This window comes from Corticium candelabrum, chromosome 1 (assembly GCF_963422355.1).
Source record: "Corticium candelabrum chromosome 1, ooCorCand1.1, whole genome shotgun sequence".
Classification (NCBI taxonomy): domain Eukaryota; kingdom Metazoa; phylum Porifera; class Homoscleromorpha; order Homosclerophorida; family Plakinidae; genus Corticium; species Corticium candelabrum.
The window spans coordinates 14,077,496-14,104,709 of record NC_085085.1 but is presented as its reverse complement, the minus strand read 5'-3'; the positions used below and the strand labels follow the sequence as shown (position 1 = coordinate 14,104,709).

The following is a 27,214-nucleotide window of genomic DNA, read 5'->3' as shown; positions in this document are numbered from 1 at the left end:
AAGACTCAGAGTCTTGTATCATACACTGAAGTGGTGTACTATTACAGCCAGTGATGTAATGCAAAGGCATTATAGACTATAGTAGTGTATGATACCACGACTAATTAGCTATAGATGACACTGTTGTAAGGATGCTTTTTAATACAGTGAACTCAATTGCATTGCTGCTTTGCCTTTGGACAGTCACTTTATTCCCGACACTTCTATTCTAGGCAGGATTGCTGGTTAGGGCTAGTATATGTAGTAGGCGCCTTTATAGTAAAGGAGGTTGGTCCTTTGGTTCTTTAATTGCCTAAGACAGCAATCAGACTTGATAACTTTACATAGTTATTATTGTTGTTGTTGTTATTATTTTATTTTTGCACAGAGAGTAATGATTTTTATTGCTCAATTCTGGGGACACTTTTTTGGTTGTTACACTTCATCGCGAGTTAGAGTAAATCTAAAAGTCAGATATCTTCATCACTATTCATGATTCATTGGTGTCATTGCGTCACTCCATTACTATTAAATTTTAATGTTTAACAAATATACTTGTGAGTTTATGAGGCGGCAAATTAAATTTGTTTACTGCACACAGCGAGTGCAACTAAAAAAGCAACCATGTTCCGGGTTGTTGTCACGTGAATTTATCCGGGCTCTTCCATTGGCGCGTTTTAGAGTCTCTACGTCTTAGCTTCTGTGGCATTTTCATGTTTGTCTCGTGCTCCTGCTCGCGCGGGACACATTGCAGCTCTTCATCTGCCGTCGACAGTAGAGCGTGAGTGTCAGGCGGAGTATTCAAGTTGAGCGTTGAGGGTGGGGCCCTCATTTGGGAATCAGTCGTCCACCACAAACGAAACAAGCCTACGACGTTGTACTGGCGGCTAATGAGTGTCACTACCATGAGTGATACGATGATAAACCCGGGAGATCTAATGGAGGTAAGAGAAGTGTGTAGTCAATAAAAGGGGTGGAGATGTGCATCAATGTGGGCTGACGACCCGCCAAACTCTCACAATTCGTTTCTGTTTTCTTGCTTATCACTACAGAGAGACACTGCGTGCATGCATTCATTACTCTCCTTTACCCCGGTTTTGTTTCCTGCTCTATTATCGAGTTGTTTGCTCTTCATTTCATTCTCTCTTTCTGTGTAGAGAATACAGACAATCATTGCTCCTCCCCGCTGCGAGGAAAAAACGCGTGGGAGAAAGGCGGCGTCCACCTGTTCGCCGATGGTCTACACGAGAGTGAGCAAGGGCAGGAGCAGTAACCATGATAGATGCGACGGTTGCAAGGAGGGTGGCAATCTTGTGTGTTGTGACCGATGCCCAGCTGCCTTCCATCTCTCCTGCTGGTGCGGCCGTGCGTGCTTCCACCTGCTCTCCACCTGCATCCACGTGTTGTCTTGTTGTTTGTAGTGATCCTCCTATCGAGCCAGGCAGCCTTCCGACCGGCGAATGGCTTTGCAGGAGATGCAATCCGCCTCGACTTTCTAGTGACCTTCATGTTGTCAAGCCGTTTCGCATGTTGGTGGAGAGAGAGATGAGAGAGAATCCGGCGTCGTTCTCTCTGCCGCCGCATCTTGTGTCCAACTCGCATCTAGCTTTGGGTTCGGATGATGCTCGGGGATTGTTTATGAGTTATTGGAGAGAGGTGTGAGATGGTTGTGTGTAGGTCCGAGAAAGAGGAGGAAAAGCGGGGAGGAGAGCAAACCTGCTAAGCATGCCAGAAGGTTGAGTTTTTGTGTTGCGGAGTGGATGTCAGGTTTGTGTTGATGTTGGATGGTGTAGTGATCACAAGGAGGTGAGACAACCCGATTATTTGGTGAATGATCACACTACTAAGAGATTCTGTGTACAGTGCAGTCGGTATGTTGTATGTTTGTAGTGTTGTTTGCTTGTGCATGCTTGCAGCATTTGACATTTACAGATGAGGCTTGGATTGTCAGCGTGCCTTTTAGTGTTGTACAGTATTGTGGTGTGTAGAGATCTCTTGTATCTTTTTTAGTCTTGTTGAGTTTATATTTGTGTGTGTGTTTGTCTGTTTGTTTGTCTGTCTGGTTGTCTGTTTGTTTGTGTGTCTGTCTGTTTGTTTGTCTGTCTGTTTGTCTGTCTGTCTGGTTGTGTGTCTGTCTGTTTGTCTGTCTGTCTGTTTGTCTGTCCGTCTGTTTGTTGTCTATTTGTCTGTTTGTTTGACTGTCTGTTTGACTGTCTGGTTGTCTGTTTGTTTGTTTGTCTGTCTGTCTGTTTGTTTGTCTGTCTGTTTGTTTGTCTGTCTGTTTGTCTGTCTGTTGTATGTTCATTTATCTATCAGTCTGTTCTTCTGTTGTCATGTCTGTTTGGCCATTTTTTGTTGTCAATCTGTACATCTTTCTGACGGTCTCATGTGGTTGCCTGTTTGCTTGTATGTCTGTCCGTCTGTCTCTTTGTCTGTCTTATTTGTTTGTTTGTCTGTCACTTTATTTGTCTGTTAGCCTGTGCATTCGTACTCATGTCTGTTGGTTGATTTGCTGTCGTTATTTGTTCCATTTATTTCTTTCTGCGTGCTTTTCAATCATTGTGTTGTTATTTGTTCTTATTCTAGGACATCTCGTGTTGCTCCTCTTCTACAGTGCAGTTTCTGTCCGCTCTCTTATCACATGGATTGTTTAGAACCTCCTCGTACCTCACCCCCTCTTGGCAGCTGGATGTGCCCTTGCCATGCAGAGCATCTTCATGTCAGGCATTACGTCTATATGGATTACCTATCTCATCTCTCATCGTGTCTTTTTTGTATTCTCTAGCCCGACTTTTCGTCTGAATTGTTGTCAACAAAGGAGACACTTTTAGATACGATAAAACATGGCTTCAACGAGCATACAGTGAAGATCGATTTTTTAGACAAAGTTCACAGGTCTGATGGATGTTTATGTTGATATCAATGTGGTAATTACTGATGTGTGTCTGCGAGTGAAGGATGAACCACTATGGCAGGAGAGTGGCTCACACAAAACGTAGAAGTTTTCCAATTCCTTCCTCAATCAAACATTTGTATAAGTCTCCTTGTCTTCCTCATGCTCAAATGTCAGTCCCGTCGTTTGCTGAACTTTGCGAGGCAGCTCGTGAGGCAAGGAATCCAGCCAATGCTCTTCAGTCGTTGCAGAGAATTTCATATGATCAGTCTGCTGTGGAAGCTCAGAGACAACAAGATGAGGTATAATCATAATTAATGACAAATCATGAAATGTTACGTATTGAGACTGCACTACATGATGTGCCAACTATACAAAGTGTTGGTCTAGGTATTTGGAATGTTAATGGTCAACATGACTGTTCAGAGTTTTAGATCTCTGAGCATTTTTCACTTCTTTCTCTCTTTTTGTGATTGTTTTTGAAACTAAGTTTTCACAATGGAAAACTTTGGGGAAGGCTTTAGTTAGAGCAGTTGCTACCACCACTGCGTTTTGACCATGGATGTACATTGCATGTAAACCTTGGTCATGTGACACGATACCGCAATTGAACTTCATAGTAATGCATGGTTACCTTGTCACCATATGCACAGTGTGTGTACAGCGTTGTTTAAACGTGATACAGCATTTATGTTCGTCTCCACGTGCTTACGTGTTGTCAGACTAAATGTAAACTCGTGTAAATATAGCTTACACAATGTTTACACTCACAAATCGCGTGTAAGCCACATGTAAGCTACGGCATGTACATGCAACCTTGTTACGCAGTGCACTCTGTTTTCTAGTTTGGTTGTTCGGGGATGATGTGCAATTTATGCAAAGTCTGCTTGAGGTAGCGTGTTGAACATATAGACAGTGACTAGTATATTGTATCTTGGAAGTTGTCGCTCTTGTGTTATGTGAGGACGGGAATGATTGGAAAGAATTGATGGATAGAAAGGTTTGAGTGCTCGTTAGTGTACGGGGTACCTGTCTATTGTGCATCTATATTTATATGCATGAGGGGACAGAACCGGTCGGTGTTAGACACATGCACCCTGGTCCCATGCGCATAACTATTGAGTAAATAGCTAACTGCATTTTATGTTGGTTTCTAGTGGCTGAGATCAGTCATTCATCTCCAAAGTGACATCACTCGTTTTCTTTCTCTTCCTCCTGTTGTTCGACGAAGTATGACACACCAACGCGACAGTCTGTCAGACAGTGATAAATCTTATCGTATCTCTCCTTCAACATCAGACATTCTGTCATCCAAAACAGACAGAAGAAATTCAATTATTAATCATCCAATTGAGAATGGCGTGTTATCGGACTCGGAAGAATTAGGCGATGACAATCGTCACCACATGTCACAGAGAGGAAACGGTAAGGCGTACAACAAGTTAAACGTGAACGACTGGAGTGATAGAAACGGTCATGAAAACAGCCATGATATCGACATTGATGTACTAGTTGAAGAAATGTCACACAAAGAAAACATAAAACAAGCAAACTCTCACAAAGCTGTTCTACTGGATCATGGTTGTTATGCATGTGCGTATGGTTAACGATAAATTACATCGAGTCTTAAATCTTATTCTTCGTCTTTGCTTGTTTTGTAGTGCCCAATTTGTCACTGCTAGATGCAGACTTGGTCCAATTACTTGCACAACAAAGACTGCAGCAGCTTCTCTCTACGAAGTCTGAATCTTTGATTAATAAATCAGTATTGCCATCAAATGCAGAGTCAACTGCCAACAAAAATGTGTCACAGCAAGAGCTAACAGCAACAGGTTATTGAGATGTTGACTGAGTGAGACATATTTGTTGTGGACTTACAAGTTTGTGTTGATTAGACGTGTTGACAAGATGCCATGCTGTCTTCTGCCCTTTGGGATGTGCTGGTAGACTATATCCCATGAGAAAGAGGGTCGTCACTCTTGGATCAAGTGAGTTGCTTGTCAGCTGTTGATTTCACTGATACAACGTTCAACGTTTACCTTCCTTTTTAAAATAACTGTTGGCTCTCACAACTACAATGACTGACTTGAATTTGTCTATCAATTGGGTGGGGTTGAGGCATGTGATTTTGTGCATGGCTAAACCAGTCTGGGCACGACAGATGATTCCTTTTGTATAATTTGATCTGATCTTTGTATTATACAGTAAGATGCGTCTGCATCTAATGCACATGGCAAGTTTATGTCAGACGGTCTCATCCACCAGTTTATGTACTGTATTCCTGCGAGTAGTAACCGATGCTCAAATAGAACCTCAGCCATGCTTGAATAGTCAGTAACCCATGTTCTGAGGTGATTGAAAGAGTAGTAATGCATGCTTGAACAGTAACACATGAGTCACTTTGACTCCCGTGGATATAATTGTTTGCTGCATGTTCGTTAGCAGCAATGGAGCAAGCCTACAGTACGTGAATGGTATTGAACACTGGGTTACTACTTGCAGAAATACGGTATCCCACTGCTCCTAATGTATTTCGAGACTAATTCTTTTCGAGACTCCGAAAATATTTTAGAATTTTTACGACTCCTGATTTTTCAAGGTCTTGATGTGCAATATGTAGATATTTTTCAATTAAATTATTTACTTCTAGTTATTCCTTCAAACTGATTCAATTCTCTAAACATTTCTAGTTGGCATCTTGAGCTGTGCACTTTCGTCTAGTGGTCATTTTTGACAATGTTTCATGCGCAAGCGCAATAACCAAAAGCCCAAACAACTAACAATCTTCGAGACCAAAATACTATTTTTTCTGTTATTCTATTATTTTTTAAGGCAAAGCTTTTGAAAAGATTATTACTCGAAAACAGTAGGAGCAGTAGGCCTACGTATGACGTAAGGTCCTATGTCTCACGCAAGTGACATGTTGAATGCAAGTGTAAGAGATTGTGCGAAATCTAGTGTATGACGAATAATGTGAATGCAAAAAGAGTAGAGAATGAGGTCAATAGGGTATGTACAGGGAATCATGATTTAAGTTGAGTGAAGTTTGGTTGTTGCTGCCAGGTCAGAGTTGTGACGTCTCGCTTTGTCACTTGACATCATGCAGTCGATTATCAGAGAGACATGCCTGCGTCATATACAACAAGGTTGTTTGTCTCCCCGAGTGTTATTATGTTGTCATACTAATTACGTATTCTATATTATCTTTTAGTCTATTGCACAGTTTGAATTAATAAACTACAGTGAGTATGGTACATTAGTTGATGGAATCTTCTATCTCTCAACTCACTCGAGTGAGCAGAGAACACCAGACTGCTCATTGCCCGCAACGTTTACAACAGACACTGTGAAGGCACTTGGCGATGGCCCTCGTGCAAGGTACCGTGTGACCTAAATTTGTGGCAGTGTGTTTCATAGTAGATTGAAAAGCTGTTTTGAATGTTAAAAAAGCGTGGCTGCATGTCACACCTTTTGCATTGTTGCATGCTTGGAATGTGATGTAGTGTGTTTTCTAGTCGTGCGCAGAAACGTATAGAGATGACAAGAAGTAAATGGAAAGATAGCAGTCGGACAACCACGTTTCTTGCTTCGTTACTAAAGATGTCAGGCAAAGAGGGTGGTGTCCACGTCGGGATAAGCAACACAGTGACGACAGCGAAAGACTCTCCTTCTGTTGTGCAGGCGCAGGCAAGTTCTGGGAGCTGCAGGTCTCACAAAGACTCGCGCATAAATAGTGAAAGAACTGTTGAGAGAGTGGCAGGTGTTGTGGATGTGAGTAAGTTAGAACTGAGGCATAATCTACGTCCGCGTGTGAAAAATGACGGTAGTTTGCATGGTCATTGGGATCGTTCGAAACGAGGGGAAACGGGTAGTGGTCAACAGACGGGCAGAAAAGATTGTTGTGGAGATGGTTTGGTGAGAACTATTGACGGCGTTTGTTGTGGCTGTGCTAGATTTCAGCCATCGAATAGTGATGATGGATGGAGCGGTTCGGCTCCTCTGTTTCATGGCTCGTTGATTAGGATCGGTTGTGTTCAGTTGCTGTTGAGTGTTACTGGACAACCGGGACATGCCGAACTTGTACAGTCGATTGTGAAGCTTTGACAATGATGTGATGGAACTATTCTATGCTCTTCATAAGTCATTGGCAAAACGTTTGCTATTCTGTGAGTAACGATCAATGCTGGCATGCAGCGTCAAACTGTAATTACGTGAAATAATGTACCAAGTACACAGTATTTTTGCAATTTCTGTTTGCTCAATAAAGCAACTTGAATACAATGTGCCTCACAGAGCAACGTAGACTGTGAGAAGACAGGAATTAGGACTGTCTGTAAATGGTACAGACGTGATACTCTGGTCACCATATTGTAAATGCGTATGACTGCAATATGTCTGTACTATTGTTAGACTACACATAGATTGGTTTTTGGGAAGGAAACAGCTGTATGGATGAGTAGTAAGCATACCTACATAGTGTGTAGTAGGGTACTGTATGTGTTTTGTCAGGTAATTACAGGTGCAAGCTCACGTGACTGTCACAGTATATGGAGGAAACGGAGTTTCTAGGTGAGAAAGATCCGATGCTCAGTGGCTCCGAGGTGGAGATGGACGACGAAAAACACGAAGAGACACCGGATGTGAAGTTACCCGGTAGGAGAGGTCTAAAGGACCTCCTCCTCCTCAGCTTCTCGATGTTCTTCATATTCGCTGCTTTCACCGCATTGCAAGCACTACAGAGTAGTCTTAACGAGACAGGTGGAAAGGGCGTCGCTTGTCTAGCCGTACTGTATGGTGTCATGATAGCGTCGTGTGTTCTGGTGGCGCCTGTGCTCGTTGGAATTTTTAGACCCAAGTGGACTCTAGTGGGATGCTTCATTTGTCATTGCGTCTTTACTGCGTCCAACTTCTATCCGCAGTGGTACACTCTTATTCCAGCATGTGCATTACTTGGAGCTGCTTCTGGTCCTCTCTGGGCCGCACACAACACCTACTTGACGACACTTGCTGTGATGCACGCCAGAGCTGTGAAAGACAAAGAGGAGACTGTTATTCAACAGTTTAATGGGATTTTCTTTGCTGTATTTCAGGCGTCACTGGTGGGAGGAAATGTAGTGTCTGCTCTTGTTTTTGCCTTTGCTCATAGGGAAAGTGTTACAGAAAGAGAGAATTCGTCGTTGGAAGTTTGTCATTCAAACGTGTCTCTGTGTGTGCTCGACTCAACAAAATACACATTGTTTACAGTGTTTGAGGTATCGCAAATTGCTGGGCTTTTGCTTGTTCTCGTTGCTTTGAAGACATTGAAGAAACTAGGATCAGATATGCAGATACATCGTCCTAAAATATTTCAGCTAGCTGCTTCTGTAGTGAAGCTGCATAAGGACGTGAGGGTACTCTTGCTCCTTCCAATCACTTTCTACTCTGGTTTTGAGCAGGCTTTTATTGTTGGAGAATACACCAAGGTTGGAGTAATGCATTTTTCTTGGAAATCAATTACTGTACATAGATCAGCAAAAATTTAAAGTTAATTTATATCTCTGCTTACTTCAAAAAAGGCAAAATTAACAACAGCTTGAAAATGTCTCCTTTTGTGTTATTTGTCCAAAATGACATTTATGACAGGAGCACTTGCACTGAAATTGGTTAAATTGCTTTCGTTGGCATCAGAATAGCACTTGTTGGGATTGTGGAATCCAACCATGAAAGCTCATTGGGAGTGTTATACTTCCCATTCAACTGTGAGTGCATGCATGTAGCCTCATCCCCAGACTCTCGATAGTCTTGTCTGGTGCCCGTATGACAATTCTTGCGCTTATACGGGCACCGGACAAGACCATCAAGAGAGTCTGGGGACGAGGCTACATGCATGAGCTGTAGCAAGCCACTTGTACATTGCTAAAATAATTTTAGTATAACATATCAGTTAAGCAAACGGGCTGTGTTGGACTGTGGCCTATTTTAGTACCACGTGTGCATATCAGGTGTGCTCATGATATTGGAAACACTGCATGTGCTACCTGTGCAGCGGATACTGCTGGGTCTACTTTTGTTGCCGCTGGAAAGAAAAGTAAGAGAGTTGTAGTGACTGTTGAAGATAAACTTAGGATCTGTACTTTGGTCAAGAGCGGAATGTCCACTGTACTGTACCAAATAGCACAATTCTTTTTATGTAATTATTGTTGATATGTAATAACTTCACTCAACATTACTTATCTGAACCCTTCAGTCTCAGTGTGTTGCGAAGTACCGGTATCAGTCTATACTGCTGATTTGCACAAGTGAAATAGAAATCTGGTCTTTCTCCTCCTGGGGGGGGGAGACGACTGGCTGGACAGTCGAGCCTAATTATTGGCTTACTGCACATTACATGTTCATGGCTACTACACATTTACTTACTAAATCACTATTAAAAACAGTTTAACAAGTTAACTATGATATACAAGTAACTATACACAATATAATTGCTTATACATGTACTGTATTGTTTCTTGTTTTGTAGTATTTCATTACTGATTTTATTGGAGTTAAAATGGTTGGTGTGGTGTTGATTGTGTTTGGAGTGACTAACTCAATAAGCTCATATGTCAGTGGAAAACTTGGCAAGAAAGTTGGACGATGTGCACTAATCCTGGCTGGTGGTCTGCTTAATATCTCACTCATCGTCTTTCTCATGGCGTGGACTGCCTCTGCTTGTTATCCGATTTTGTTTACTGTACCTGTTTTATGGGGCATCGTCGATGCGATATCGAACACACAGACAACAGCTTTGTACGGAGTGCTGTTTACTAACAACCAGGAGGCTGCATTTGGTGCCTACCGATTTTGGCAGAGTTGTGGCTTTGCAGTGTCATTTGCTTATAGTCATGCTCTGAGACACAGCATGGAGACAAAATTAATAATTGCTCTTTGTCTGGTTTGTATTTCTATGGCTGGTTATATAGGGATGGAGGCTATGCAAAGAAAACGGAATATTTAATTAAGTTATAATCACCATGTGATCACACGCCGCGCTGTAGCCTCGAAGTTCCAGACTGTCGCTTAAACATTAAGCGACGGTCTGGAACTTCGAGGCTAGGCTACCCGCGAAACAATGAACCTTCACTATGAGACTCCGTTGGTTGAGAGCGAGCTGATATCACAAGTAGCCGGTTGTAGAGTTTACTTGAAGCTAGAAAATGTGCAGAATGGTGGATCATTTAAAATACGAGGAATCGGCTATCACTGCACGAAGGAGCAGGGGAGAGGTTGTGAGAGATTGATCAGCTCTTCTGGTTAGGTGCACTCGTTGTTTGTTTGTTTAAGTTAAGTAACGTGTTAAGCAGAGTCGATCTCATCAGGTGGAAATGCCGGTATCGCTACCGCTTATGCTGGCCGGAAGCTGGGAATGTCCGTGACTGTGATTGTACCACAGTCGACGCCAAACATTACCCGCAACAGGATAGAGAAGGAGGGAGCTGCTGTCATAGTTCATGGCAAGGTGAGCTTTAGCTTATTGTTAGCGCATGCACACACACACACACACACACACACACACACACACACACACACACACACACACACACACACACTTGTACAATAACTGGCAAAACATAAAATACTATTTATGCCTTATTAATTATAATGAGTTTGGTATTTTGTAGTTCACAACAAAGAGTTCACTGTATGCAATTGACAAATAAGACACTTAATTCATAATGGACATATTTGCAATATTTAGTTAAAATATTTATTATTGCATGCATAACTGTTAGCCACTTGTGTTAAGTAAGGATGGCATATAAACAGATCTTGTACATATATTCAGGAGTCATCACTTTGGTTAAATCATGTTTGTAGACATGGAATGAAGCTAACGAATATTCTTTGAGTCTCGCTACAGAGCCAGGTTAGACAAAATCTAGTTGATGCAACTCGTGCTAAGATCTACAATGGTGATTTGACTGCAGGAAATGCCCATATTCACCCATTTGATCATCCAAATATCTGGTGAGCTGACGGATTTAACTGGCATGACAATATATGAATTGTCCTTGATTCTATGTTTCAATGTTTGGCTTAATTCTTAATATTACCTTTATGTCCGTCTGTATGTTTGTCTGTCTGCTTGCTTAATTGCCTGTCTCTATGTGTGCTTGTCTGTCTGTTGTCTGTCTGTTTGTCAAGCACATATATTTGAACATTTTCTATGATACATTTTTGCGATGCAAGTGACTATGTGCTGTCCAACTACTATAGCTATCAGTGTTCATGAACTAAACTAAACTAAAACAAAAATTGACAAAACTAATAACTTCAGATACAGCTATACTACGTGCAATGCGCACGGTGTTGAAGTATGCATGTTTTTGTCATTCAGGAATGGTCATTCATCACTAGTTACTGAGCTGAATAGTCAACTGCAAGGTACCAAGCCTGATGCTCTTGTTTTGTCTGTTGGTGGTGGTGGTCTCCTCAATGGGGTAGTGCAAGGGTTGCAGAGCTCTGGGTGGGGAGATGTTCCAGTTATTGCTGTTGAGACAAATGGAGCAGACTCATTTGCAGCTGCTTGTAAAGCAGGGAAGCTGGTTACACTTCCTGACATTACCAGGTAGGTGTAAACAGTTGGCTAATTTTCCAGATGGAAAAACAGTTGGTTATTCTTCCAGACAGACATGCATACAGACAAACAGACATGCAGACATACAGAGAGAAAAACTGTTAGGACTTTGTGATGGACCCAAGACACTTGCAGCTCTCAGCACTCAGGTCTTCCCACATTAGCTGTCTTGCATATGTATATGTAGCTCTTCTTCATTTAAACTTTAGTTATAATTCATGTTTGAAAATATATTATTTTGACAGACAGACAGACTGTAGGCACACATGTACACATATGTACATGGCATGATCAGAGTCAATCATGGAGTTTTACAGTGTTGCAAAGTGTCTCGGGGCTAAGACTGTTAGTCAACGTTCCTTGGATCTGATAAAAGAGCATCCAATCTATTCAACTGTTGTACCAGACAAGGCAGCTGTGGATTCATGTTACAAGTTATTAGGTAAGACAACCTGTTTCACAATGTGCTCCAAGATCTATTTATGCTGTAGTTATACTTTCTTCAAAATAGATGATCACCGTCTTCTTGTGGAACCAGCTTGTGGAGCTGCGTTAGCTGTTGTGTACAATCCACACATTCTAGACGATCTGCAACAACAAGGGAAACTTCCAACACCACTTCGCACTGTGGTAGTGATTGTGTGTGGAGGGAATTGCGTTGATATTGAATTGCTCAGCAAGTGGAAGAAGGAGCTTTCAAAACAAGATGAGTTGAAAATGGTATGACTGCAGACATATTTTGATGAACTACATAGATGTGTTGAGGTTGTAAATCAATTTTCTAGTAGCCAGTTAATTTATGTTTGTTGTGACAATGAGGCTTATTGATTCAATGACTAGACATACGTAGTCATTTTTCTACACAAGACTCATGCTGGATCTCCAAATACAATATGGAGAAGTCGTAGTTTATTTCCTACCTTCATTAGTGTTTTCCAACTGCACTTTTATAATTGTTCAAATTTTTGTAATTATCAACAGTTTCAGTCTTCTTGTTTAATTATGCGAGAATATTTTGTTGGTTGCTTAATTACTAATCAATGACATTGCAAGTAACTGTAGACTATCATGGGGTAGCAATAATTATTCTGATGTCTGAATCTCGTCAAGGTATTGCCCTCCTGATCATGGACAGTTACCATTGAAGAGGCATTTGATTAATTAAGGCACTCTTTGACAGTACAGGAGGTACAGTCACAGTCAAGCTGATTCTAAACCGAGACAACAATCCTAGAGAACTTAATTATTACAAAGTTCTATGATTGTACATGAAAGCTGAAGTTTCTAATACTTGTCCCAGAGGTTCTGGCGTTTGTAAAACTTCAGTACACGTATAGCAATTGCAAAACCAGTTGTTGAGATAACAAAAGTATGCAAACTAAGTTACCTAACAATTTACGATGCAAATTATGCATGCATTCTGCAGCTACCCATATGTAGTTTTCATGTGTACTTAAAAAGAGGTTAGAAAATTCAAGCTTTCAGCTGTGCCAGAATTGCTTTACAGAACTGTGGGAGATCATTGGGAACTCGAGATGTAATCTAATAAAGGCATGAAAGATCACTGCTATAAAAGCAGCACAATAATCACCTACCAAGTTGCCATCCACGACAACAGGAGCGTCTTCATATAGTCCACTGCGTTTAAACACATAATTTATTAAACATAAATCAATTTATCATTTTTGATTAAACAATTGCTTGCCCTGCATTGATAACATCATCCTTAATGGAATGAAAGCAAGTCACCTTCTTGTCTTTCAGCACATTTGCAGAACATAGAAGCCAAGGTCCATGGCATATTGACCCTACAGGCTTTCCTGACCGAACCATGTTGGCTGCCAAATCAACAAATCGTTTATCTCGTCTCCAATAGTCTGGTGCAAATCCACCGGGGATGATTAGAGCATCTAGATCCTGTAATATTAGTTAGTGTATTGAGGAAGAATTTGCACTACTACGGTGATTCCCTGACTTTGTCTGTGATAGTTTCTATTGACCTGTCACACTTGCATGGATATCCCTTTTTTGACTGGTACACCTTGTCTTTCTCAGGGCCAACAGTAAACGTTTCCATGCCATCTTCACGAAACCTCAATAATGGATACCATATCTGACGATGAACATAACCAATCATATTGTGCAAAAAGCAGTTGAGCATTCAACACCATTAATTAAGCAATCAAAGGACTGTTTGTCTGTCTGTTAGTTTATCGTTTCATTTATATAATGTCCACATTACATTGAACACAAACCCTAACAAGTGAAAGTTCACAGAAAATAAATATCTCTGATAAAGTTTTTATCTGTCTCTGTCTGCTAGATCCGTCTGCCTGTCTGTCTGTCTATCGTGATCACATAATTCTTAGATCAAACTAATGCACATTTCTGCAATAAAATTAAAAGGCTACGACTAAAATGAACTGTCTGTCTGTCTGTCTGTCTGTTTTACTTTCATTTTCAACATTGATACTACCATACAATGAATATCGGTCTGTCTGTCTGTCTGTCTGTCTGTCTGTCTGTCTATCTGTCTGTTTGTCAATACATATATTTTTTCAAACATTGAACTATTATACACCGTTTAAGCATGCAAAGCAACTAAAATACTACTGTCTGTCTGTCTGTCTGTCTGTCTGTCTGTCTGTCTGTCTGCTTAAACAAACGGTGCTGGCAGACAGACTGAGAGTCACAGTTAAATATGACATGGACAAACGTGAATACAGAGATAGAATTTATCTAACTAGATCTAGATCATTCTAGACGACTACAGCACCAATTGCATCCAAACGTAGTCAGATCTCTAAGAAACCCTTCGTTATATCGAAAGATGCATACCTCTAAGTCCTCATAGTTAAATTCGACCAAAATCCCAATCTTCTTTCCGGCCATCTCTGACATCCGGGTCTGTGTTTGATGACGCGGACTCGCGTGATTCAGTGTGACCTGTGAGCGTGTGGGCTCATGCACGATGCCTGATAGCAAAGTTTCGACTGGTAACTACAAGGGCTGGCTCTACAAATGGACAAACTACATCAAAGGTTATCAGAAACGCTGGTTCGTTCTCTCAAACGGTCTCTTGTCCTACTACAGGTTTGTATGACCTGCTTGCATGTCAACGTTTGCGTGTGATGACCATCTTATGCCTTTCAGAACGCAGGCAGAAATGGCTCACACGTGTCGCGGAACCATCAATCTTGTTGGAGCGATAGTAGAGACTCTGGATGCTTGCAGCTTCGTTATTAGCAACGGCGGCACGCAGACGTTCTATCTACGGACTGCCAGTGAGGTGGAAAGGCAGAAATGGGTAACTGCCCTGGAACTGGCGAAAGCGGAGACTATCAAAATGACGGAGTCTGGTGAGTACGAGCGTGCTCACGTTTTGTCAAGTCGACGTGATGTTTATGTTGTTCAGATGAAGAAGAGGAGGCCGCTCCTCCACTAGAAGAATCACAGCAAACACTAGAGGCGTTGTCTACAAAGTTGGAGGAATTGAAGACGTGCAATGATCTTGTGGTTAAACATACCCAACTTGTGACCAGACAGCTTCATGAATCAGAGGCATCTACAAGCTCATCTTCAGCATCCAAGCACGTACAAGAGAAAACGGCTTTGTTGAAGATTTCTTCTAGTGCGATGGTGAATGTAAGTGAATACAGCAGACCTAAGTTATTTGATGCGTATTTAATTAATGGACAAGGAATTTTCATGTTTATTACTGGTTACTGGTCATTGTTTACCACACCTTCTTGGCTTTTTGTTAATTAATTTGTTGTTACTCCTTTTTTGGTGGTTGTTTCTCATCACCTCATGATGGAGGAGGTAAATTCTCGTTATACCATTATTCGGTTTAGAGACAGACTTTTGTTTGACTCATATTCATTACTGGAAAGTGCAGTCAAATCACCCTTTATGCTATGAATCCTCTCCCTTGTTTTTCTTGAGCTGCTTAATAGAGGGTCATATGTCAAAAGTTTGTCTTGAATTCTGTTCAAATCTCTCTGGGAAATATTTTGTGTTTTGTTGCCAAAACATTTAGTTACATTTTATGTCATTAATCATAGTCATTTCAGCTAAATTCATCTTAGTAGAAGTGAGCTGGTTTGATTTGGAAGAGTGGTTTTCTGTTATGGCTGGAGTTGACTGGTTGGGGAAAGATGTTACGCCAAATTATCAAATTAGAATGCTGTGGGGCAAAAAAAGCAGACAAAAAAAGACAATTGACACCATCATATGAAGCTTACCACAACATTGGTGTTTGAATGAATAGAACAACAAGGAAGGTTACAGAGTGGTTATGGTGTAGTTTTGGATGAAGTAAGGGATGTAGTCAAATAAATTTAGGATTAGAATAGCGATAGGTAAGGATACTTTACGCGTAACAAGTGTACATATGCTTGAGCTGGACTAAACAGCTGTAGCTGAACGTTTACTGTCTGTCAGTGTCGTTGTGTTAACATTTGTTGTGTTAGACTTGTGCCGACTTTGTGGCATTAGCTCAAACGTATGAACAACGGTGGCAGAGAGCTCTAAAGGTAGAGCGAGAACGGTGCTTACGGTTGGAGGAGACAGTGGAGTCTTTGGCTAGACAGCATAACAGATTAGAAGAAGTTTGCAAGAAAGGGTCGACAACAGATGAGGAGCCGGTCGCTCGAAGTCCCGACTCTGATGCCGATTTGCTAGAGGCAGAAGATGATGACAATGATGACGACAGCTTTTTTGATGCCGTAGAAGATGCCAGTATATATGAACCACAATCATACCAACTGAGTCTACTGCCTTCTCACCAAAGATCAACTAGTGATGTGTCGCTGGCTTCTCCTTTGCTTGGTACTGACGTACAACAATGCGGTGGTGGACATGGACCTCTGGATGGTCTTGAGTTGGAAAAAGAAAAAAGTGCAGCAGTACCTGTGGTCGAAGAAGCTCCCACGTCACAAGGTCTTCCAAATGCTTTGATGCCACCCTTTGAGGTACAGAGAGATTAGCCATCGAAGTAGATAATTCTGACTAGCTAATTTTGTTGATCTGCTTTTTTCAGCTCACTGCAGTGGATGTCACTCCACCGAAGAAGCGACGCTCTACCATACCACCTAAACCGAATGCTCGGCTCAATCTATGGAATTTGATGAAAAACTGTATTGGCAGAGAGCTGTCAAAGATTCCTCTTCCAGTCAGTATTCCAGTCACCATTTGTGTTGCATGTTATTATTCATTGATTGATTTTAGGTTAATATCAATGAGCCTTTGACATTTTGTCAAGTCATTATAGAAGATTTGCAGTACAGTGATGTTCTAGACAAAGCAGCACAGTGTGAAAACTCTCTGGAACAGCTTGCGTATGTGGCCGCATTTAATGCTTCTACTTATGCAAAGACGTGCAGTCGAGTTGGAAAGCCGTTTAACCCAATGCTCGGAGAAACATATGAATTTGATGATACCGGAGTACGAGGGTGGAGAGCACTAGCAGAACAAGTAAACAACTCTATTTTCATTATTGTCTGTGATTGTATGTATGTTGTGTGTTCAGGTTGGTCATCATCCTCCCCATACAGCAATGTTTGCCGAACACAGAGACTGGAGTTTCTGGCAGGATTACGTGATGGGCAGCAAGTTTCGTGGGCAATACCTACAGATCCTTCCACAAGGCGTTTCTCATGTCTTCTTTCCTAAAAGTGGCAACCATTATGTGTGTAAACGAGCTGTTGTATCAACCGTTCATAACATCATCGTGGGCAAGCTTTATGTTGATCATGTAAGATTTACACATGAAAGAATTTTATCTGATAGCAATAGGAACAGGAAATGTTGCACGAGAGGATGAAATCATTGGTTACTAATCTCGTCTGCAATTAAGAATGTTAAAATTAATGAGTTTGCTTTATATATATATATTTATATATGTGACTAGCAGAGACGCCTTTCTTTGCCTGTACATGTGGTGGAGTAGAATAGCTAAGTTGCCCATTTTGTGGTATCACTTGTAAAATTTAGCGTCTTTGATATATAAACTCACACAGACTGTTAGGTTTTAGCATTTTCATCCATTAAACTACATAAAGCTCTTCAGGAAGAAAGGTCAACTGCTTGTAAGAGACCCTCTGCACACAAAATATGTATAACTCAATTGTTTATGAATGCTGTATCTTTGTCAATTTCAGTAGCCATTCAACTAGCCATCACACACATGCGCGCACACACACACACCACTGTAGATAGATAGATAGATAGAGAGATAGATAGATGTGATGATTAGTTGGGATGCTGGTCATGTATTATGGTATCCACTGACTCTGCACTTGATGAGCAAGCCTTGTACAAAAGCAAAACTTTCCAAATAGATGACTCATCAAAATATCAAGTGTAGCGTGTACTGGAGGATGTCTGTAGTGGCATTGACACAGTGTGTGTCATTTGCAGTATTCACAAAGTGCATCACTATTAGACACATCACATTAATGTTTTTTTTGTAGTAAACCAGAGTTTAATTAAGCCTCTATTTAGGTGCTGGCATGTTGTGAGATTTTATTTGTTCTGTAAATTGTTTCTGTAGCATGTCTTAGTGAAACAGACAGGTCACCTAATTTCATTACTAACACATGCCTTTTATCACACTATGGGACCCCACACTATCATGTTATTCGGACTAAAATAATGGTTTGGCGTCTCCTTTGCTTATACACCAAAACCGAGTCACACCAACAATTTTATATTATCTGCGTGTTACATGAGTTTTGTATGTTGCCATATTTGTGCTTGTTGTAAACATTGTATCTGCTGTAGTCTGGAGAGGTGGATGTTGTTAATAAGACAACCAAAGAGCTGTGTCGGTTGAAGTACCATGCGTATAGCTATTTTTCAAGAGAAGAACCTCGACGGGTTGAAACAACTTATTACTTTGTGTGTTAGACAGGCTTTAAGTTGTATTTTGACTCTACACTTAGGTTACCGGTGTTGTATACGATGCGAACGAGCAGCCAAGAATCCAGCTTTATGGCACGTGGGACAAGGTAGTCGAGTTCTCGTGGATAACAGGATCTTATGGTGGCAAGAATAGCACTAAACTGCCAAAGTCTGGCATTGTGGTACCTGCATGGACACGAACACCACCAAGGTACACAAGAAATCTGAATAGCCACATGCCTTATAACGAGACATTTCATATCCTTGCTCTTTGTCATAGACATCAGAGTGAAACTGTGTACGGGTTTGACGAGTTCGCTTGCCAACTAAACGAGCCAGAAGAAGGCATAGCTTCTACCGATTCTCGGCTACGTCCGGATCTTCGTCTCATGGAGAATCAAGATTACGACTCGGCGAACGCAAAGAAACTTAACTTGGAGGAGAAACAGAGAGCAAGACGAAGGCAAAGAGAGGCCGCGCTGTTGGAAACCAGCGGAGGCAAAGAGAAGGTGCAATCGGGAGGAGATGCCGGGTGGAAACCGGTTTGGTTCAAGAACGAGATGGATCCCCTAACTAACATGCTGACTCATGTCTACAAAGGTGGATACTGGGAAAGAAAAAAGCAAAATGACTGGAGTAATCTACCAGAACTGTGGTGATCTAGTGTTAGTTGTGGTTTTCCTTAATCTCGTAATATTTCTACGTACTCAGGCTTATGGGAGATTTAATTTTGGATATGATTAATATCAACCCGCAGAAATGAGGCGTGGTGGCGGTGTTCTGGCCTGTCTGCTCTTGTTTAGCTTTCTAGAAGGTAGACTGGATGCTTGTTGAGTGTTGAATACGAATTTATAGCAGGCGTATGAAGCTGTGCTTGCGTTGTGCTACAGAGGGCGCTAGGGCGTGGTACGATGGACAGTTGGACGGAACGTTGCGTTCGTTCGGGACACTTCACAGAGATGATATCACTCACCGAATTATTCCCAACCGTCGGTCGCCAAAGCCAAGAGCCCACGTTAGACGAATGGCAGTGCAAATAGCAGATCGGTAAGCGTATGCAATGCAACCATCACATACCTCGAGAGGTCGCAATTTGCATACAATTTAATTAATTAATTAATATTAATTATAGTGCTGCATTTTGCAGTGTACTGGTATATTAACTAAAAGTAGTCTAATGCATGTTGCTGTATCTACTGTACAGGAAATGTGGCGCAGTGTCCTGCAGTATGTTCAATTAATTAATTAATTAGTTAATTGAACCAAAACGTCTTGCAAGGTTGCAGATGTGTATTAATTAATTATATCTGTAAACCAGTTTGCCAGGTTATTGAGATGATATATTTTATCATGATTAATTATTTTTATTAATTCCTAGTGTATGTTTCTAATGCATGCCAGACTGCTGGGTGGGATTGTATTTAGTTAATTAATACAGTGTTCTTTTACTTTATCTGCTGCATCTTCTTGCTCAAGGTTTAACTGGCAGATTAACGTGTTGGTGGGTATAAGGCAAACATAATTTATAAATCAAATGAACTGATTTACTTCATTTTGGACAGATAAAGCAAAAGCAATTTATGGCTGGAACTGCATATGTACTGTAGTTTGTACTAAAATTTTAAGTCTTGTCCACACTGGCAACTGGATCGCGATAAATCCAATCCACATCCCGAGGTGCAATAGTGGCCGTTACCTCCACGTATGCTCCGCGGGTAGTCGGAACATCTAACACTCCTCATTCGTCTTTGTTTTCGCTCACCTTACCGTTGTTGTATCAATGCTTTCCGCAAGCAAAGAACCCACACGTACACATCGGTCATCAGTCACATGATACCGAAAACGAGACGGAGGTATTGTTTTCAAAGTGCAGTGTGGACTCTCGTTAGCTCGATCGGATCGTGATCGCTATCTATGCTGGTCTAGTGTGGACATGGCTTTAGTTAAATTTGAATAACAGGAGCTGCGTCTAGTCTAGTAGCTAGCTGTAATGATAGTATTTGGGCTTCATAGGGCGCGTTTCCACTGGAGCCTAAACCAGTTTAACAAGTGGTTTAAGCTAAACTGGTTTAAGAATTGACCTGTTTCCACCTGCACTAAACCAGTTATATTTTAAACCTAAACCGCTTTCCTAAACCTCCTTCAAAGTAGGTTTAGCGAAGTGGTTTAGGTTTAACTGTCACATGACAGCAGCGCGCTATTTTAGGTGGCTTCTGACAACGCTCTTTTGGATAATATTGACTATTTTACTGGGATAGGATTGCCCTAGAAGATGTAAGGGTCGCTAACTTGGGGAAAGAAATCAGCAGCTACGGAGAGAGAGAAGACGGTGTCCTTGGTCATCGTCATGCAAACTCCTACCAGCAGATGCTGAATCAGTGACAACCAACAGTTGCTCTGACTTGGTGACAGAGCAGCCCAATACTTCAAAATAAGGTGTTCATACACAGTTTGTTTTGTACATCCCAGATGTGCAAGTTCCTAGTGGAAACAGTCGCTTTCTTGAACTGGTTTAGTTTTTAAATGCGTTTAAGCTAAACTAGTTTAAGGTGCAGCTAGTGGAAACACGGCCATAGATACCAGTAGTATATACTCTTCTTACACAGCAACATTTCATCTAACTTCCTTAGCTTTATTGATTGTCTTGATGTGTGTAGCCAGTTTGTGTTGTCACTGTCTCCTCATGAGCGTTTATTCTCTCCTGACTTCAAAGTGATCAGTCATGATGGGTCCAGTAAAGTCAAGCATCACTCTCTCAATATCTATCAGTTTTATGAAGGTCATGTGCATGGGGAAAAGAAATCTCATGCTTGGGTGCACGTTGACGACGATAACATTGTGACCGCTACGATAACACTCGGGAATGTGTCTTACCACATCGAACCATCATGGCGACATTTTAAAGGACCACATCTCTTTCACATGATTACATACAAATCATCAGATATCATTTCTAATTTGACGTCATGTGGGATTGATCTTAGTACGTCTCAAGATGAGAGCTTTATGCATGTTGAAGATGATGATGATGATGAGCTGATGTTAACGAGATCGGACACTCTTCGACGTAGAAAGAGAGCAATTGGAGAAGACTCATGTGAAATTGCTTTGGTAGCTGATCATCTCTTCTTTGCACATGTGGGTGGTAATAATGTTGGAGCCATGGCTCAATATCTTGTGAGCATACACATAACGTTGGTATTATTGTTTTATGTGATTAATTATTTGTTGTGTAGATAAATGTTGCTGGAGCAGTTGACAACAGATTTCGTGTTACTGACTGGGGTGATGGCTTCAGTAATCTAGGGTTGATGATAAGAAAGGTTTGAATTTTTGTTTTTCACGTCATGCAATCAACCTGTTATAATAGCTGTATTACGTTATGATGTTAGGTTATGGAATGTTTTATGTGCGTATATGTCGTGTAAAAACAATTGATGTTTTAGTGCTGTTCATTGATTAAGAATGTTGGCATACAACTTTTATGCATGTTGTTATGTGAGTGTAGATCTTTTCAGTAACTTCAGTGATTTTTTGTGATACCCATGCCCATTTTAGCATTCTGTCTACATCATATGATGGGATGTGGCAATTAGAACCCACTTTGTAGTTGGCTTGCCTTGAGTGTAACAGCTAGCTAGGCTTTCAAGTGTGTTTCAATGTGTAGAGATGATGGAAATTTTGATTATTTGTGTATTTGCAGTTGTATCATAGTGTTAGTCTCGCGTAGCCAAACCCCTCCCCTTTTTTATATCTACCGGCTGGGAAGGGTTTGGTGAAATTGCACACAAGCAGTGGTGCCAGGCATACGCCCACGTCTTTCCAACTAGTAATTAGATGAAGGTTAAGCTGACAGGTGATAATTACTGGAAACATTCTTCTCTCTGTTGTCGACGAGAAATCACTTGTTGGAAGGCTTACAACAATCAATGGACAGACTTTACGATAGTATGGTATTGTTCTTGGTATAGGGCGTTTAGTTAGCTACGAATTCACGCAAACTGCCCGCTAACCTCTGCATAATTAATTATTTCGACCTGCCGTGCCATCCCCTCGATCTCTTCCCGTAATCCTTGAATTTGCTGATCTAGCCTAGGAAACGAAGCAAGCTACGTTTGGCAATGTATCACAAACAGGCTCGACCCAGCTGCTTCTATCTAATCAGCTGGTCCACAAAAGAATGTCCGACTAGCTTACACTTGCCAAGATGTCTACATTACTTGAGCATTTCGAGAGCCGTTTCTTTTACTTTGTTTTGCGTTTGATGAAAAGAGACTCCAAGCACAAAGCACAACAGTCCGGATCCATTGTGTAACTAACAATCAACTTGCGTGGGATTGATTACACGTTTACGTTAATGTAATTATCTGCCACCCGGAAGTCGGTGGCGGCTGGCACCACTACTTGTGTGCAATTTCACCAAACCCTTTCCCGCCGGTAGATATCAAGAAGGGAAGGGGTTTGGCTACACGAGACTATCATAGTGTGTGCACATGTGTGTGTGTGTGTGTGTGTGTGTGTGTGTGTGTGTGTGTGTGTGTGTGTGTGTGTGTGTGTGTGTGTGTGTGTGTGTGTGTGTGTGTGTGATGTGATCATACAGAAGGTGAAGTACGGTCTTATGAAGTAAAGCAAAATGATATAACATATGTATTTCATGTAGTGGGGTGTTTTTACCCTGAAGATAGATGTACATTGTATTTACAGGTGATTATCCATGAAAGGCCATCAAGTTTAAATGATGATGTTGCTCCATATAATGTACCAACTTCAACTCCGGGTAGAGTTTGGAATCAAAATACTTACCTTGAAGTAAGAGCTGTCTGGACTTGGTAATTAGATTTGTTGCTCTTATGGCTTATTTGTGTAGGAAATTGGTTATAGTAAAGAGGGATGGGATGACTTTTGTCTTGTTCATGTGTTTACTTATCAAGATTTTCCCGGAGGATTGTTAGGTCTTGCTCCTATTGCTAGTTCAAGAGCAAACAAGGCTGGCGGAATTTGCTCATTTGGTGAGCTCTGTTGTCATCTGTTGTAATGTTTATGACACACAACGCAGATGCAGTTATGTATGAAGATGACATAACCTACTGCATGCTAGATCACTTGTCACACTCTTAAATTAAATGCATGTGGTTGGCTGTCACTACGACCACAGATATGACAAAGGGAAATATGAATGCATAAATGGGCATTGGCATCTTTTCAGTAATGTATGGTTGTTTAATTAGTTTTATATCTGTTTGGACATATTGTATCAAATCACTGTGTTGCATCTATTAGTTTTACGTGGTACTCAGTCTCGTGTGAGACATACAAATGTTGGATTTTCAACCGGAATTAATCATGGCAGGACTCTAATTGTCAAGGAAGCAGAAGTAGTTGTCCAACATGGTAAACCTTATTTACCATACCTAAGTATTAAGGTTTTCTTACAATCGTCTGCTTTTGTATTTATTAGAAATAGGTATGTCATTTATACTTAGAAACTTTGCTGCAATGAAGAGACATTGATATCTTAAGGTCACAACTGGGGGTCACCGCATGATCCAAATCAATGTTCCGGGGGCAATGACGGACGATACATCATGAGTGCAACAGCAGTTGATGGATCAGACGGCAACAATTTTGTTTTTTCATCTTGCAGCAGAGCTAGTATATTGTCTGTACTGAAAACAAAGAGTCACTGTTTCACGGGTACATGGAATGTTTGATATGTTGGAATTAATTGAGTTATATGTGTGTGTATATATATATATATATATATATATATATATATATATATATATATATATATGACTCTAGGTCGGAGTGAAACGTTCTGTGGTAATGGATATCGTGAGGATGGAGAGGAATGCGATGGAGGCGGGCAGATCGGTGAATCTAATGATGATTGTTGTACAAACAGTTGCACTCTTCGTTCAAGTGCAGCATGTAGGTAGGTAGCATGATTTGGTAAAATTTGTTTGAAAGGTAGCAATGTTTGTTTGCAGTGACAGATCTGATGCTTGCTGTCAAGACTGTAGGTATGCTCGTGCCAATACTCTTTGTTTCCAGGCTCCCGAGCTTGATGAATTATGTCATGATGATACATATTGCTCTGGTGATTCCAAATCTTGTCCTGAACGTAACTTTAAAGCAGATGGTCGTAGCTGTCTTGGCAAGTAAGTGTTGTAAAATATTTTATCTGTTGTTGTTTGTGTATATATGATACATGTGTCTTACTATCTGCTTACTTGCTCACACTTTTCATTTACTTGTTCAACCAATCCTCTTTTTCCTTGCGTGTTCCTTCTGCTTTACTTTTACACTTTTTTTTGTGTCTGTGCATGTATGAATGTCTGTTTGTCATTGGAAAGCATTTGTGTATCAATTTCAGTGAGTCCAACTGGTTTTGCAGTTGTTTCAGAAAGGTCTTTTTGTTGAGGCTTAATTTGCACCTGTAATTGTGTGTATGTTTTTTGTAGCACTTGACTTATGTTGTATGGAATCACTTTAGCACTAGATTTTTGGTGATTACAGCAATGAATTGGAATACTGCTGTTTGTCCTGTCTGTCTGTCTGTCTGTTTGTTCGTCTGTCTGTTTGTCCGTCTGTCTGTCTGTCTGTCTGTCTGTCTGTCTGTCTGTCTGTTTGTTCATGATGATTTAGATAGATTATTACAAATTCCTAGCATATGTACTAGTAGAGTCTATGTGAGAATAAAGTCCTATCTGTATATATGTCTGTATGTCTCTCTGTCTGTCTGTATGTATGTATGTATGTATGTGAGGCCCGGCCTCTAGAGGCAGGGGAGCTATCTCCGCAACTGACCTCAAGGTTGACGTCATTCACGAATGATGTGGAGGCCTTGACATTTGTCCTATTTGTCCATTGTCCATGTATGTATGCATGTATGTATGTATGTATGTATGTGGCTCAATTGGTTAGAGTGTGCAGTTGGAGATTGGCAACATCCGGGACCTTCGGGTCAGAGTTTGAGTGCGGGAGGGCTACATACATAAATTCTCTTGGGCAAGGAACTAACATACAATTGCCTCACTCTCCGGAGTGTCAGTTCTGTCCAAGAAGAAGAAGAAGTGACATATAGACAGTGACTGCTGATAGCATTGTAGCATTATAGCATTGTAGTATCGTAGCATAGTCATTTCAGTATCGAACCTGAGCCTTAGGGGCTCTTGTATGTACGTAGGTACAAAAAATGTACGTCTATATGTTTGTGTCTGTAAGTTTACTCACTCACTTTAGGGTTTGGCTACTGCTGGTTATTACCCTGACTTGTTTTATGTAATAGTATTCTAAGCTACTCATTATTTTTGAGTTGCTGGTGCCACTTGAGGAGAACACCTTGCAAGCTACCTCTTTCAAACATCAATACAAGCCTCTTTGAAAGTTATTTCTCTAGTCTTGTGGTGGGCTAGGACTCAACCAATCCAATTTGGGTGTTGTAGTCTAATTTACATTCCTAGTTTGGATTTACAGTACTGCACTACATTGCAAAGCGGCTATCTCTTATAGTAATTTATCTTGCAGTTGTCTTTCTAATCAATATACATACATACATACTGTCTTTTATGTCCTATTGTTTGTTTATCTATGTATGTGTATGTATGTATGGTACTGAATGTGACATACTTTTCAATTGCCAGTGGTCAGTGCAAGAATCAAAGCTGTCTTCATTTTTGTGAGCTAATGGAAAAGCAATCTTGCATCTGTAACAAACCGGAAGATGAATGTAAAGTGTGTTGCTTGTCAACAAACTGTACAGCTGCAGATCCAACAGTTTTCCACTTGGATGGCACGCCATGTTCCTTGGGTCTGTGTGAAAGCGGAAACTGTGTCAAAAAAACCCAAGATGTCATATCGCGATTGTGGAATTTTATAGAGCAGCTGTCAATTGATACAATCGGTACACAGAAGTTTGGTCATCATACAATACTTATGTCTGGTATATGTTATAGTACGTTGTTTTACAGGTGAGTGGGTTCGAGACAACATCGTGGCTGCTGTGTTGTTCTTTAGTCTGGTGGTGAGAGATGCTCATGTCTCATCTTGTGTGGTTGATTAACTGCTAGTTACTCTGTTTATGTGTTCAGGTTTGGGTGCCAACATGTATTGTAATTTGGTGTTTCGTTAGTTTTGACAGTGGTTTGCTGTGTCCATTTGTTTGTCTTATGTCGCTATGCTCGTATTTAGGATCATCGAAGAAAACGTGCAAAGTTAGGTAAGGAAGCCGAATACCAAGACAGACAGAACCAAGATCAGACCGATTCGGCTAGAGATGATGTAGGCTGTCTCAAGTGAATGTTGTTTTGTGTACTTCTCAAAGATTGGGTTTGTTCTTCATAGTCACTCGCCAGTCTGATTGGAAACGAAGAAACATCAAGATTTGATGATAGACTGTGGTATTCTTTGGATGAGGATCCAAAGCAACGTCGTAAAATCAAACTCCAGCTAGCCAGCTAGCTTGCACTGTAGCTATAGCTTGCATTGTAGTATTGAAACACTCGATTGCTAGAACGTACATTTCAACTTGTTTGCTGTTAATAAAATTATTAATTATTGTTTGAGTTTTTCGTAATTTGATCTAATTGGATATTGTATCAGTGATGAACTAGGATGTGAATGCTACGGCCATTTGAAGGACAGTATTTGGGATCCGGAGGGCCACTCATCATATCACATGAATTGATATTTTTAATTAATTTGTTTTAGCAATTCAGATGTTACCATCACGAGCAGCAACTTTTAAATGCCTTTAATTAACACAGGCTAGGTCTGTTTATTTTATATGGCGACTTCAATCTTGAATTTCCTCGCTACCAAATCTCCAATCGAGAATTTTC

At 40.8% G+C, this 27,214-nt stretch overlaps 6 protein-coding genes across 7 annotated transcripts; 5 read left to right on the top strand and 1 right to left on the bottom strand.

Moving 5' to 3' along the window:
• Positions 1 to 671: 671 nt before the first annotated feature.
• Positions 672 to 7,153, top strand: LOC134189006 (PHD finger protein 12-like). Of its 2 annotated transcripts, XM_062657245.1 has the most exons (15): positions 672 to 923; positions 1,137 to 1,336; positions 1,401 to 1,591; positions 1,657 to 1,714; positions 1,773 to 1,850; positions 2,566 to 2,698; positions 2,765 to 2,874; positions 2,937 to 3,174; positions 4,030 to 4,297; positions 4,385 to 4,465; positions 4,534 to 4,704; positions 4,768 to 4,860; positions 5,936 to 6,018; positions 6,084 to 6,250; positions 6,388 to 7,153. In XM_062657245.1, exons 1-15 carry the CDS (start codon positions 870 to 872, stop codon positions 6,974 to 6,976), a joined length of 2,514 nt encoding a protein of 837 aa, XP_062513229.1. In that variant the 5' UTR covers positions 672 to 869; the 3' UTR covers positions 6,977 to 7,153. The 2 variants fall into 2 exon arrangements, with proteins under 2 accessions (XP_062513229.1, XP_062513221.1); XM_062657237.1 differs by having other exon boundaries at positions 4,030 to 4,465.
• A 113-nt stretch (positions 7,154 to 7,266) lies between these two features.
• Positions 7,267 to 9,856, top strand: LOC134189030 (protein unc-93 homolog A-like). The gene is made up of 2 exons (XM_062657266.1): positions 7,267 to 8,334; positions 9,372 to 9,856. Exons 1-2 carry the CDS (start codon positions 7,420 to 7,422, stop codon positions 9,846 to 9,848), a joined length of 1,392 nt encoding a protein of 463 aa, XP_062513250.1. The 5' UTR covers positions 7,267 to 7,419; the 3' UTR covers positions 9,849 to 9,856.
• A 79-nt stretch (positions 9,857 to 9,935) lies between these two features.
• LOC134187519 (serine dehydratase-like) lies at positions 9,936 to 12,408 on the top strand. Its single transcript, XM_062655658.1, has 7 exons — positions 9,936 to 10,143; positions 10,210 to 10,349; positions 10,709 to 10,757; positions 10,819 to 10,858; positions 11,229 to 11,459; positions 11,786 to 11,910; positions 11,980 to 12,408. The coding sequence occupies exons 1-7, from the start codon at positions 9,963 to 9,965 to the stop codon at positions 12,192 to 12,194; spliced, it is 981 nt and encodes a 326-aa protein (XP_062511642.1). The 5' UTR covers positions 9,936 to 9,962; the 3' UTR covers positions 12,195 to 12,408.
• A 259-nt stretch (positions 12,409 to 12,667) lies between these two features.
• On the bottom strand, positions 12,668 to 14,390 carry LOC134189040 (putative cysteine protease YraA). Its single transcript, XM_062657274.1, has 5 exons — positions 14,307 to 14,390; positions 13,444 to 13,581; positions 13,174 to 13,385; positions 13,064 to 13,106; positions 12,668 to 13,010 (listed from the first exon to the last, which is right to left on the bottom strand). The coding sequence occupies exons 1-5, from the start codon at positions 14,367 to 14,369 to the stop codon at positions 12,942 to 12,944; spliced, it is 525 nt and encodes a 174-aa protein (XP_062513258.1). The 5' UTR covers positions 14,370 to 14,390; the 3' UTR covers positions 12,668 to 12,941.
• A 23-nt stretch (positions 14,391 to 14,413) lies between these two features.
• On the top strand, positions 14,414 to 19,134 carry LOC134189020 (oxysterol-binding protein 1-like). The gene is made up of 10 exons (XM_062657255.1): positions 14,414 to 14,561; positions 14,622 to 14,827; positions 14,884 to 15,113; positions 15,941 to 16,441; positions 16,510 to 16,641; positions 16,698 to 16,943; positions 16,999 to 17,223; positions 18,252 to 18,347; positions 18,413 to 18,582; positions 18,652 to 19,134. Exons 1-10 carry the CDS (start codon positions 14,440 to 14,442, stop codon positions 19,028 to 19,030), a joined length of 2,307 nt encoding a protein of 768 aa, XP_062513239.1. The 5' UTR covers positions 14,414 to 14,439; the 3' UTR covers positions 19,031 to 19,134.
• On the top strand, positions 19,131 to 26,938 carry LOC134176417 (ADAM 17-like protease). Its single transcript, XM_062643090.1, has 16 exons — positions 19,131 to 19,185; positions 19,262 to 19,418; positions 21,029 to 21,548; positions 21,608 to 21,694; positions 23,076 to 23,180; positions 23,239 to 23,380; positions 23,652 to 23,762; positions 23,830 to 23,835; positions 23,892 to 24,065; positions 24,174 to 24,306; positions 24,362 to 24,532; positions 26,018 to 26,277; positions 26,345 to 26,397; positions 26,465 to 26,500; positions 26,565 to 26,654; positions 26,718 to 26,938. The coding sequence occupies exons 1-16, from the start codon at positions 19,131 to 19,133 to the stop codon at positions 26,832 to 26,834; spliced, it is 2,217 nt and encodes a 738-aa protein (XP_062499074.1). The 3' UTR covers positions 26,835 to 26,938.
• The last annotated feature ends 276 nt before the right edge of the window (positions 26,939 to 27,214 follow it).